This window comes from Falco rusticolus, chromosome 10 (assembly GCF_015220075.1).
Source record: "Falco rusticolus isolate bFalRus1 chromosome 10, bFalRus1.pri, whole genome shotgun sequence".
Taxonomy (NCBI): domain Eukaryota; kingdom Metazoa; phylum Chordata; class Aves; order Falconiformes; family Falconidae; genus Falco; species Falco rusticolus.
Window position 1 is genome coordinate 34,580,906 of NC_051196.1, and position 14,314 is coordinate 34,595,219.

The 14,314-nt window shown below is 41.3% G+C and overlaps 1 protein-coding gene across 2 annotated transcripts in view; it reads right to left on the reverse strand.

The window, feature by feature from the left end:
- The window catches only part of PTPRT (protein tyrosine phosphatase receptor type T), a 454,289-nt gene that overhangs the window by 153,040 nt on the left and 286,935 nt on the right, over window positions 1-14,314 (reverse strand). For both annotated transcript variants that reach the window (XM_037402826.1, XM_037402825.1), the window contains exons 8-9: window positions 1,727-2,023; window positions 285-394 (exon numbers count right to left, since the gene is read on the reverse strand). In XM_037402826.1, coding sequence (XP_037258723.1) covers window positions 285-394; window positions 1,727-2,023 — 407 coding nt within the window. The remainder of the gene's footprint in view (window positions 1-284; window positions 395-1,726; window positions 2,024-14,314) is intronic.

Here is a 14,314-nt window from a genome sequence, read left to right on the forward strand (position 1 = left end):
TGGAGACACTGGAGAAGAAAAAAGGGTAGGAATTGAACACCTGAGGCACGGGGGAATGTATGGCTCTCATTTTGCCACAAATATTGGTAAAGAAATCTTTTTTTTCTTTTTTGAACTGGAAAACTTTTTCAGTGTTAGCAGCAGACTGTCTTGAAGCTTCTTATCTATTTTAATCAGGCTTCTTTTAGCACCTGCTGAAATGTTTCAGAGCTCAGGATTGGCTTAAACACGTATGAAGAGGGCCCTATGGCATGTATTCCTTGACAGCAATCTGTTCTCCTCACCTCATAGAGTGTAATGATGCCATTTGTCTCATTCGGAGGCTTCCACTGAACATAGATCTTCTCTTCAAAAGGTCCTCCCTGGATGGATTCCAAGGGAACGGGTCCAGGAACTACCGGGAAAAAACAAACAAACAGAAGCTAAACCCCCCTGTGTTAGAAGCTACCCCCAGCTGCAGCTGCACACACATGAGAAGGTACCAAAAGGCCACCAGACAGCAAGTTCAAAGCTGAACATTAAAAAGCCAGAAATAAAATAACAACTAAATAAAAAAAAAAATCCTTCAAGGCATTACCATTCCAGCCTTTGGTTCAAATAAGAATACCCTAACATAACCACCAAGTGATAAATAAAACCAGCATCCATGAAAACATGAAGCTAATTTTGGTACGTCCTTATTCCAGTACAGAACAGCAGCAGCAGGGAATTTAATTTGTCCTTCTCCGCCCACACAACAGCAAATCTCCATCCACCTAAACAGCCAGATTGCACCTTGGCATGAAGATGCTACTGGGCTGAACACCTTCATCGATACGAAAGATTGATTTCCTTAGTAAAGTAACAATGTAAGATTTATATTTCATTATGCCTACAAGGCCAGCTAAAAAAATCCACTGACTCAAGCAAAATTTTAATGCTGTGGATGATAACTAACTAACCGCATTCCCAAGTCTGATAAAAACCCTGCTCATTTTTCTGAAAGATCTGCCACCCCCTCATGTCCCCGTGTGTGAAATACTGGGCTGCAAGAGCCACTCTCAGCTGAGCGAAACTTCGGACAGCAGCTCCTTACAGCCCCAGCAGGGGAGGAACGTTCCTTTTTTAAGACATTAGACAGAACAGAGGCTTGTCGGCTATGTCAGTCCTTGGTCTGAAATAGCCCAGGTGGGATAATAATGCTTTAAAGCTGAAAAACCCGGGTCTTTGGTACCAAGAACAGAAGAGTTAACACCAAATGAATTTAGCTTCTGAGACACATACAAAGTGCTACATCCAGAAGGTCAGTATTAAGAAAAGCTACGTTTTGGAAAGAAGACATGATGCTTTCTTTTGAGATAGTCATGAGATAGCACAAAAAAAAAAAAAGAAAAAAAAAAAATCAACAAATGCCAGGATTACATTTGCCCGTATGACAAAGGAAGCTGCTCCATGGGTGCTGGGCAACTCAGAATGTGACTCTATAGAATTAAACCTGCCCGTGCTTGGTAACCGCTCAGGCTGGCGTTTGTCATTTGAAGCACTTCAGGGACCCTCGCCCTTTCAAGAATGCGGCTGTGAAATGGAAAATATTTACACCTACAAGTTTTGCTTGCATAACACACACACTGTCCAGCGAAGCCATTTATAAGTCTGATGGGACAGGGAGTTATGTTGCTATTTACAACTTGAAAGTATTATTCTTCTCCCAAAAAACAAGCCAGCGAGGAAACCCAACGTGACTTACCATCTTCCTCGGTCTGCACAACCAGCTCCTCACTTTCCATCTTGCCCTCCGGGTTAGAGAGGGCCAGCCTCAGATTGATGGTCATGAAGGGCCGCAGACCACGCAGGGTGTAGTGGGAAGATGTCTGGATGAGCTCCTCTGCCTCAAATTTTTGCTGGTTAAACACATACTGGTACTGGACCGTGAGATTGTAGCTGTGACAGCGGGTGACCGCGTAACCAAAGGGCTCCCACTGCAGCGTGAGCTGCCGGGAGCGAATATCAACAACTTCCACATTTTGCGGGCCATGGACAGGATCTGTGAAGCAAACAAATAAATAAATACAATATAATTTGACACTAAAAGAAGTCAGTGATCCATTAATGTGTTTCCTTAATATGTTTCCTTTCATGTTGTTAGAGCATCCAAGTACATCACCATGCTGAATGTTTTTGCCATTACCATGTATAAACAGGAGGGAAACGAACATCAGATCCACAAATGCGTTCTGGCTCCTGAGATTTCCCCGAAAATTCCTTGTCACGGAGCCCTGACCAGTGGTCGTGCTCCTGACTCCTGTGAAACCTCACTGATTCCAACAACGGCAGCATGATTCATTTCAGCAGGGAAGTGGTGTGAAAGTCCCACTTACCAAATAATAAAAAAAAAGGCAGCTGCTGGTCTCCTTGAAAGTACCCAAGTATCTTGGCGAGTCCAGCCCCAAGTGATGCAAATACCCAGGAAAGGGCTGCCAGAGAAGGCGTGAACTCAAGTTTCTCAGCTTTGCATTTAGCTACACAGCCCCTGCACCCTCCTGCCAACCCCACACCCATTCTGCTCAGAGATAAAGCACAAGGGTGTAAGAATCAAGACAAAGAGCCTGACTGTCAGACTTTCAACATCCCAGTGATACTGCCCCCTTGGGTTTTTTAAACTCTTGAATGTTTTGGCAGCGGGGGATACAAGCAGATCATGCCACTCCCCGAGTAAGTCTTCCGACTCATCTCAACCTTGTGCCAGTAAAACTTTTATTTCAGATCATACGGATGCCTTGGCCCCACCAAAGTTTCACTGCTCTGCATTATTCTTTTTACAGTATCTGACTGAGGTACAGTTTGAATATTCATGTGTAGGAATCATTTTCACCTGCTGTTCCTTAATTTATTTTTAACAGCATAACTCAAATGCTCTGACTACACACTGCCCTTTATATAAAATATAAATGCATGCACTGCTAGATATGCAGATATAAAAAATGAAGGATGAGTGAGTAAAGTCAGCGTTTGAGATATGTCAGATGGTAATAATACTACATGTCACAGTTTGTTTATCTGACATTTCTTCAACTAGTGTATCTCATTTGCTTTTTTGCTCAATATATATGTAAGCAAGGTAATTAGAAAATACATAATTTCACATAAAGTTTCTTGATTTATAGCACAATTTAGTGTTTCGCCCACTTCTCATGTTCTCTCACGATTTCAGCGTCTCAAAGGAACAGAACATTTTCATGGGAACAAAAAAAAAAATAAGTCACAAGGATTCCCAAATACTAGTTATGCTTTTTTTGGAAGATAATTAAAGTGGAGAAATAGCTTTGTAGTAATTCTAGAAGGTAAAGCACGAATCAGCCATTCTGACTTCAATCTGCTAATGCATAAGCAGAAAATACACTATAACCACCAGGATATTCTGTATTACTTCTAAAAAATCCCTAGTGACGGGCAATGGGAAAATAGCTATTTCTGAAATGAACACTATTCTGAATCTTTATATAGATACACACACAGAGCCACGACTGAAATAGGATGGATATTAAAGGACCAGGGGTCTAAAGCTAACAACTGGTTTAAGATTCCATATAAGTCACGTCAGTCCCTTAGCATCCAGAAAATACCTCTTAAATAAGATTCTTTAGTACTGTGGGTGTCAAAAAAATTGTAATTTAGAAATTACAGAGTTTGCATGTATAAATATACACACATATACTTAACATTAGGTGATAATAATTCAGTTACTATAAACCCATGAAAAGAACATTTCTGTAGATGAACTGTATAGATAAATCAGGTGAACAAAAAAATAGTTCTGAGAAATCTTTCAGCATCTGCAATGGTAAAGGTAAGCACAAGCCTCATTCCAAGTTGCACTGAAATGAAAGAAAAAACAAAACCACGTGCAGAGGCTTGTCCTGAAGCCTCCACACTACACCAAATGATCAACTCCAGACCCCAGCCCAGAATGTGGCTGAGACCTGGCAAAAATATTTCATGCCAAGACAACAATGCAGATGAACACGGCAATTAACCTCCATGTTAACACTATTATTATTTTTTTTTTTAAATTACAGTTATTTTCTTTAAGTCAGTCATGTTATGGAATGAATGGGCAATTATAGAGTGCTTGGTTTACTGACGTCAGATGCACTGACTTTATCAGTGGGCGATGAACAACTCTGATTCAGCATCATCTCACCAAGCCATACATCCAAAACCTGGACTACGGCAGATTACCTGCAGTTTTTAACTTGCTTTTCATCTTGTTTGCCTTTTAACCTTTCCTTTCTTACCCAAAACTGTAAGTCCTGGAAGCTGCTTTGTATCAACCAGTCTCCAATCCTACTCAAAATTTTACTGTAAATGCTCTGAGGCACACCTGGAGGCCCCTCCTTTGGGTTTGCAACACAATCTTTTCAATGGAGTTTCCAGCCTATTAACTTTGACTTACAAGCAAGAAGTTAAAATACAAACACAGTCCAGACCCAACTACACAATTATAGAACGTACCACATTCTCCCATGAACTATCGGTTCTCAGGCTGCTAGTCCTAAAACATTGAGATTTTTCAGTCCGGTGTAAAACTGAGATGAGATGCCAGTGCTGCACAGCTCGCCGTGGCAGCAGGAAGGGGTGCGGGTTTCATAAATATTCATAAACCTGAGAAGTCTCCAACTGCAGCTGTAGAGACTTGATTCCAGCTTATTGAGCACCAGCTTATTGAGCAAAGGGGAAATAAATAAGTAAAAACTATTTAAACTTTAGGTTCAGAGAGGAAGAAACCAAAGTGGAATTAAATCAACAAATAGAAGCTGGACCTGGAAAGCATTTTATTCTCTCTGGCTCCCTTCTTTCAGCTTCAATCTCTTTTTACTGAAACCCGAGACTACGTAATTTTGGAAATGCTTTCCTGTTGCCACATCGATTTCCTCTGCAGCATAAAATATTGAAACTCATTTTCAAAGGTGAGATTTTGTACTGGTGTTTTTAAAGGACAGTGGTCCTACTACCTTCTCCATTTAATTCCTTCCTCATTTTAGCTTTGTAAGTACACAATCTCAATAGGTCTGTATGTCCTATCCCTGGGACTCCACTATCTAACACCACCCATTTTTCATAATGTCATAATGACTTATTTTCCCCAAAAAGAAACAAGAAAACTAAAATTGTTTATAAGTGACCTACAGTCCTCTTATGGTAGTGAATATATTTGAAACTGGACAAAGTATTTCTGTATTCTTGGAATCAGAGCTTCCAAATAATGCAAGAAAAAACCCGAACATTTTTACACCTTGCACTTGGCTAGTGTAAGAAAAACTGCTAATATGTATCTCTGCTTCAGCTGTACAAAAATAAGTACCAAAGCAAGACAGAAGCAGACTGGCCCAGTTTGAATACTGGAGAGATCATATATGAAAAGACATCGATATAACCTGCATAAACCAAAGTAAATTTTTTTGTTTTCTGAGACTTTGGAAAACCTAAAGGAAACTCTTAAGAGTCATGAGCACCGAAACAGCTGCCACCAGTCTATTCTGTGTGCAGGATCGGGCCCCTCGCTCCGGGGGGGGCGGGGGGGGGGGCTGAGCGTGTCCAGGGACGGGCGGGGGCTGGGGCACAAGGCTGATGGGGGCGGCTGGGGGGGCTCAGGGGGGAGCTGATCGCTCCCTACAACCACCTGAAAGGGGCTGTGGGCAGGGGGGTCGGTCTCTGCTCCCAGGTAACAAGCGACAGGACCAGAGGAAACAGCCTCCAGTCGCTCCAGGGGAGGCTTAGACTGGATCCGAGGAAAAACTTCTTCACCAAAAGGGTGGCCAAGCACTGGCACAGGCTGCCCAGGGAGGTGGTGGAGCCCCCATCCCCCCAGCAGTGCCTGGGGACATGGGTCAGCGGTGGGCTTGGCAGTGCTGGGGTAACAGTTGGACCTGATGATCTTAAAGGTCTTTTCCAACCTGAATTATTCTATGATTCTATTAGAACTATTCTTGAGCCCATACAAAGAAAATAGTGTTGTCTGAGATTTCACTGTGCAAATGCTGTATTTCTATTTCAGCCTGCTTGAACCATTAATTACATTTTGAAAGTTCACATGGAAATCAAGGTCTGAACAATATTTTTTAATACCACATCTCCCACTGGTGCTTCAATACCCATCATTACTGTTAGAGTGCTGCAAACAGTCAGGGCCAGGAACCTTTCTGAAGCACTTGTGATGTACAAGCGGCCAGAATAAAACAAACTCTCCTGGTGATCCCTCAGCTGAGCTCTCAGTCCTTAGTCCAGGTAAGCAGATACTTTTGACCCAGCAGTGACCTGCAACGTCCAGGAACTGCATTTTCTGCTATCACAATTTTACAGAAAAGTTGACTTTTATGCCTGGCTTTGCTCTTTCCTTATTGAGTGTTACAGATCTCATTTTGTTCACTGTATTCATCTTGCTCAAGGTGATGTATCAAAAAGCAAAAGTTGATTTAGATTATTAATAACAGTTGTCTCTGCTTTATACACCTCCATCAAGAGAAGAGCAAAGAGGAAAGGAAGCAATGGTGAAACACTGGGGTTTGAACGTGAAGCTCAAGTTGAGCAGCGACATTATAGAGACAATCAGCTGCTGCCCCCAGATTAACTACCTGCTGCAGGAGCCTAATTGCAAGAAATTGTTGCTGTCAGTAAAGACATGACATCGAGCAGAAGATGTCCATACTTGTTGGAGGCCCCGTGCCCATGTCTCTTGACCCTGTGGAGAGCAGGAGGCAGAGTTTATTAGCAGTGCGGGCTTCCACTGATTAAATGCTGTTTCCCAGCAGGAGGTTACAGAGACTGAGACTGCGCAAAGGGAAGAAAAATGAGCATGACAGGTACAACAGCTTTCTGCGTCCTCAACTGATGATGCTTTCTGGTACAGAAAGAGAAGAAAAATAGGTGTGAGGTTGATTCCTGCCTTCCCCTCAACATACCCACACCTGAGCTCATCAGCCAACCACCCTGACCTCAGCAGGCCAACCAACATCTGGGCACCCCAGTAAGGTCTCCATCCCTTCCTCCTGGGAAGACTGGGGGGAAACAAGGAAAAGACTGGGAGAGCTGGTAGTTAGTAAGACCAAAACTTGTGTTGTCCCAACTACCAGCATGGTACAACCTCTTCTCTGTAGCCCAGAAAATATCTAAATTCATTTGCATTTTCAAAATATAGATTTGGTAGTATCACAGAATGATTGCGAACTGCATAGAATATTTCACTCTCACAATAAATTGAGACAGTGGCCATTTTTCATGCAACACCAACAAACTCCTAATGATGATACACTGACAGTTAGGATGGTCTTCAAAGATATTGGTTCTTGTTCTATAGATGAAAAAACAAACAGCAAAGTCGTGTGTCTGACAGTGGGTTTACTCCAGGTATTAGATTAGAGCTGAAGCCTTCTCTCTCTCACCTTTATTCCCTATTCCTCCTCCTCCTCCTTGAATTTCTACAGGCTGAAACAAGTCTAGGGAAACATACCCTCTATTAAAATACATAGCAAGATAAAGAAAGCAAAAGCATTCAAGCACTGTACCTGGAATGCACAATTCAAGTGTGTGTGATGTTTCAAGACAGAACAACCAACTCTGCAGTGTGTGCTCTTCATCTCTTCAAAGAGATCCTGACAGATGAATTGTTCCATAAACACCTTCCATATCAATGTCCTATACGTGGACATTTCAGAATGACGGACAAGTCTGTCCATCCCTGAAGTGCAGCACGTCTTTCTGTGACAGAGTTCCTTTGCTGAGCGTCACAACTCTCACAGCTGCTGCCCATCATATTTCAATGCCTTCTGAGCCTGAATGAGGTTTAAATGCCTTTTCAGACATGACAGATAAAAACACTGATGAAGCAGAGTTTGCTAGTCTTTCAATACTGTAAAAGTGTTTTGGCTTTGCCCTTTTCTGAAGAAAGAATATCTCCCTAATATTGGGTTCTGATTTTTTTTTCTTTTTTTTTTCTTTTTTTTTTTTCAAAACCGGGGCAGATATAATCACTGGTCTAAAGACCGTGTAGACAAAACTGAAAGCCAGCAACTATACAGCAAGGCATGTTCTGAAAGAAGACTTCAACAGAGAAAAGAGAAAAAAGGAATGAGACTGATGCAATAAAATCACCAGAGAACAACCAACCTGTTTGTTGAGATACCTACAATCAACTAAACCTGAAGTCATACACAAAGAAATAGGTGTCATTACAGCTTATGAACTAAAATTGGCTATTTTATGGCATTCTCTGAGCAATGAAGGAGGAGCCCTGCCACACAGCTGAATCTATTATAAAAGATGAAGTAAGTTAGATTGAGTATGTGCTTAGATAAGCCAGGGACTGAGTCCTCCCAGCAGTTAACACAATCATTTTACTTCAGTTCACAGCACATCATCTTCATTTTTTGATTAATCTGGTTTTGTTTCAGTTGCTTTGAATTCTGCACTGAAAGAAACACATGATTAAGGAAAAAAAAAAGGGAAAATAATTGATATGTTACAACTCCCATTAAATATCCTCCGACCTCATAGCACAACCTTGTAAAAAAAAAAAAAAAAAGGAAAAAAAAGAAAAAGCAAAACAGAAAAATCAAACCACATGCCTTTAAGCTGAGCCTAGATCTACGTAATGTTTGAGAAACTTGGCAGACCTTTCAATCTGTTACAAAACATACCTGTCGCTCTCACAGACCGAAAGCCCGCAGGCTGGCACATGCCCAAGGTCCAGCGAGCAGCAAAGCCTGCTGGAGCAGGGGCACACGGCAGCCTGCACTGCTACCTGTGCCCGCTCCAGCCTACAGCCAGAGCACAGCTGCCACTTGTAAACAACTTCAAGTTAATTAAGCACTACTTTTTCTCAAAAAAAAAAAAAAAAAAAAAAAAAAAGGTTTACTAGCATCTGTTTAAATGGATATTCCCCCCCCGCCCCCCCCTCCCCCGTTGTATTATGAAATGGTAAAATGAAAGCTTTCTCCCTCTTATATCTAAAAGTATTGTTCCCTAACAAACTTAAAAATAGTAATTTAAAACAACAATAAAGGGTAATTACTGGTTTTATTAAAAACATCTATCATGGATACACATAGCAGTGGTATTCCATGGCTGGGAACAAACCATACGTTTTTGAGCATTATGATGATTAAATACAAAAGCATAATTAAATATGCTAATAAAAGTGAGACTACAAAGACAGGTAAGTCACTTTTTTTTTGTCAAGGAAAAGGAAAATGTGTGGTTTTTAGAAATTTATTTTATGATGCATAAGTAAAATATTTATTTAAAATATTTGCTTTATTATCGTGCATGTGCATTTATTTTTATTACCTCTTCCTCTGTGTACTTCTGCTGTTATCTTCAAATGGAATAAGTAGAAGAGATTAGAATAATATATAAGCTGGTTCCTTACAAAACATAAATTACTGCCATAAAAATAAATAAGGTAATCAAAATAGTAGGTAAAAGAGAGGCTTCCTCTACACAGCCATGGGTCTGTCGAATTATTCTGCACAGCAGAGAAAAGCACTGCTCTTGCTGATAGGTTTTCTCTCATTTGTAACTGTGGCTTCCTTTTATGTCTGTGCAATCTGCAAGAAAAATTCTCTGTGGTCTTTCAGAATTCTGTCTTTCAAAAAAGAAAAATACCCCATTTCTACTTGTAGATCTAGCAGAAGGAGCTATGAGCTGATGAAACATTGGCTTTGTGGGCACTGTTGAAATATCCTAATTACTTACCCTAAACAACTTGAGGTTTGTACGGTTTTTTTCCCCTCAAGATTCAGGAGCAGCAGCAACTCCCTTTTTCACCAGCTATGGGTAAAAAGGAATCTCTCTGTGATGGGGACTAGCTGATTCCCTGTACTTGATGACATCTAAAGGGATTTTCTCCCTACAGCATGCCATATTGGCAGAAGAAAGAAAAAAAACCCTCAACCAACACCAAAATTTTCAGTTGCTAAGATCACTAAGATCGGATAATTACTTAGAGCAAAGTAGAATATGTCACAACCACAAAAATAAGGCTAGACCGATAGGGAATCCTTAAGAGAGGGTGGCTGGAAATTCAGCTCGTGGAAAAGAGGACAGAGACTGTAACTTTATGTCAACCAGGTTTTTTTTGCAGTTATTCCCTTACCTAGACTGAGACTTTCAAATTCCTGCAGCTGATGCTGATGGCAATGTATTCCAGAGAGAAGTTTTCAGAAAGGGTTTAGATACAATTTATGAGCAGCTGTTTAATTCTAATTTCATGCTCATGTCTTTCTTCCACTAGGGTGCTGAAGTCAACAATGCAATGCCATTAACGCCATGGATGGTTAGCTGTTATGTGAACGTACGTATTTGAACAAATGATCATTTCTAAATGCTATAGATGCTCTTTGGGATAGCAGAGGACAGACAAAAGTTTGCTCTGAACAACATAAATTCACTGCACTTAGCCCAATAATTGCCCTCTTCCTAGGATATGGTTGCACTTTTAGCTCAAACAAAAATAAAGCAGAGTAACTTTGTGCCACAGCATAGTGAGGAACGCAGAGTGTAAGGGGCAGGACCAGCACTTCTTTAAGACCATTTAGATCTGATCAGTGTGCCACTAAGAAAACAGTCCTCCAAGATTTCAATACAGGCATTACGTACACAAAAATACAGATAAACCAGCTCTTCAGAAACATTGTCAAGCCTATAAAGGAGTGTAGCTCTACAAAAGCTTCTAACACAGCTAGGACTCTTAGTGTAACCTGAACATAGAGGCCACAGGGGCAGGATTACAGCAGTCTTGTTTATGCCTCCAACACACATTTTTAAAAGTCTCATTGAAAGCCAGGTCTGTCTTTTAGCCCAAGTATAGCTTTTGAAACTCAGCAGCCTTTTTTTTTTTTTTTTTTTTTTTTTAAATGCAACTGAATTAATTGCCTGCTCAGAAAATGACTCAATTCAAAACGATTACAAATTGTTCTTAATACATACAATCTCCCTTCTGCCACATGGTCCCACTGTACAGCTACAGGTTTCTATTCTCAGACATGCTTGGGGTTCTTCAGTTTCATGCTGTGCACTGCAGGAGGCATGAACCTGCGGGAGCCAAGGTACTGCTCCTGCGGGAAGGGTGAGGAGTTGGTGAACTCCACTAGGCTCACAGCAGAGCTCATTTTATCCAGGAAAATCCCCCAGGGAAACTTCAGATCACTTGCTTCATAAACTTTGAGGAACCTCTTGTTTTGTTTAAAAAAAACCACAAACCAACCAAACAACAAAACCCAACCAACAAAAAGCCCTCCATACCTACAAACCAACCCCCAAAAGGTAGGACCATTCACCCAAAAATGTCAAATTGTTGCTGTTCTCTTTTGCTCAAGACTGTCTTCTGAAAGAAAGCTGTAACTTCCCATTCCCTAATCCCTATTTGCTGTGTAGGTCCGGACACAGCCTTTAAACCACTTCTCAGCTCATTTGCATAGCAAAGCAAGCGATTCGCAGCCAGCTACAGTTTTACAAGAGCATTAGCACAATTTCATTAACAGTCATGGAAGTGACTTGCAAGGGACCTCCTGGCCTGAACCTGGGAACATGGCCACACACACGCACACCTCCCACCACAGAGCCACCCTGCCTGAGGAACAGCTACAGGAGCTCAGAGCACGGAATTAGAGTCCACCTGGAGAAAACTTTCTGCAGTCTTCGGAAGGGAAAAAGGTGAAGGACGTAATGCACACTAATACCCATGCAAAGCATGTAGCTTCCCTACAAAGTCCTATACAGGCACATTTATCTTGGAACTAAAAAAAACAAGCTCTGGGTTAATGAGTACAGGAAGGTCAACCTTAATAGAACTAAAGATATAGGCATAGCCCTGGACCGTTCATGTGACAGAAAATGCTCGTGTCCTCATTTACAGGCACATGGAAATGTAGAGGCAGATTTACAGTTCTGCTTCCTCTCTTCATCTCAGATTCACCATAACCAAAGGGCTGTGTGTTACTACAGTGAACGGCTCTGACACAGACGTGCACCAGCCCACGGGAGATCTTGGACTGACCAACTGTTTGCACGTGGATCACAGCTGAGGTGAAGCTGGATTGCCAAGAGCCACATCTGGTTCTGGGGGCGCATCGCCCTCACCTTTGCGTTCTGAAACACAGACCGTAAAACAAGGTTTACGGCTCTACTTAAAACTGCAACGCTAATGAGCAAGTTAGTCATGCCCTAAAAGTTAGGGAAATGCTCATTTGTCCACATCAAGATCTTTATACTTTAGAATAGTTTTTTCTGGGTGAATTGAGTCTCTTGCACTGGCCATTTCATACTGCATATTAAAATAACAAAACAAAACAAACAAAAAAAAAAAACCTGAAGTGGAAATAAAGCAGTGTGTTTTGTTTTCGGCAACTATGGCTTGATTCTTTGCTGCCGTGGCTTTAACAACAAGGCTAGAAGGAAGTAGATGGGCATTCATGTGTGAAAAAAGCCTATGTTTTTAACAGAATTAGGCAGCTGAGCTCATTTCCACCCCATTAGGATCAGTCTATGAGACAGTGCTGCCAATGAAAGCACAAGAGATTAGTTTTCCCCTCACTACCTTAAGCAACGCTCTGGGCACCAAATACAGATCACGACACTTTTCAGGGATATTGCAAAGCTCGTGCAGGGAACTGATCCAGATCCTGCCTTTCAATTTCTCAGCAAAGCCATTTCCACACAAATGCACTACTGTGCCCTGAAAGAGTTTATTTTGAAATGGAGAGAGGAGAAAGGAGGTAGATGCTTATTGGAAATCCATTTGCTGAAAGTGTGTTAAGGAAAGCTAAGAGTTTCTAAGAAAAGATCTGTTAATATGTCAGTGAAACATTCCAATAACTACTGCCACAGCTTGGCACCACAGGTCTGCAAGTTGTAACAGCATTTACGGTGAGACACACTTTTTCTTCATTTAATATACCATTGCATTTATATAAAGAAAATACAGTGTTCCTAACTTCTTTTTCCTCTAACTTTCCTACCTAGAACAAGTGCTGAAAAAGTCAGTTTGATGGCTGGTTGTCCTCCAGCTATTAATGATTTCCTTCTGTTCAGAGCACAGGGCAAGAAAGAAGGACAGAGAAAAGATAGTTACTGCTTTGCTATTAAAATAACAAGAGTGCTACCGGAGATGTGTTATCATTTGCTCCCTTGATGGTTATAATTTATCTCAAGAAGCAGAAGACTAGAAACATCAGGGATCTCCAGCTGCCATCCATTCAGCTCCACTCTCTCAAGATTTACAGATACAACCACTTTCTTTTCCCTCTTATCTTCAGAAAATCACCTATGAAACTTCAAATGCAAGAGTGTTACAGCTACAAAGTGAAGCAATCAAATTTTGAGTCCAGTTAGAATTAAGGTTGCACGAACAATGGGTATTTTGTATTATTTGTACCTATGTACTGTGCCCAAGGACTTCGAGAGATTTTAAAGGGTCTACAGTATCAGGGGACTCAAAACAAGCCCATCTAAACCCTCCAGTATCCAGTGTCTTATGGCAGCCCAAGTCTCCCTTTAAGGGTAAAAATACGTGTTGGGCTTGACCATCACAGCACCCAGACATCTTCATGCCTCTCATCTATGAACTACTATAGTGGAATGGTGGGTTTCCCCACAGGAGTGCTGCCTCCCCCCAAGTGCACTAAACATCTTTAGTTGGCTGTGAAACCGCTGCAAGTGTTAACACAGCCTGTCAGTTCGGTGAACTCACTCATGGGCTGAGGAGCAGATCGCAGTAGACTGCAGCCGTTTATGTCTTCAGCTGTGCCAGCAGATAGTAAAAGAATCACAAGACTTAACTTTGGTTATGGTTGAGAATGTTTTCTACTGACCACCTGTCCTACTCCCTCCTCTTTCTTGCTCCATACCCTCCACTATCGCTGTTTCTGCCATCTACATCAGCCCAGTCTTTCCTCCACTCCAGCACTTATTCCATTCTCAAAGTCCTCAACTACAAAGGTGACAAGGGACTATCAAATATATGTTAAAGAATGCACATAAAACTTAAGAAAATAAAGAATAACAGATAAAAAAATAACATAAGATCCAAGATCACTGGAAACCACTGAAGAGAAAAGGATTACAAAGAACCAAAAATTTCTCTGTGCATCACAGCCAGGACACAAAACTGCTTGCCTAACAGCTGCCCACATTACTCCTGCAGCTAATGGAAGCACTAGCCCTTTGCTTTCATTACACTTCCCCAAAGAACACAAAAATAAAAAGACAGTAACTGGCTCTCAACACTCAATTAAGATTTAGGATGTCAATCCAAGGAGGTAAAAAGCTGTTCTTGTTTTGT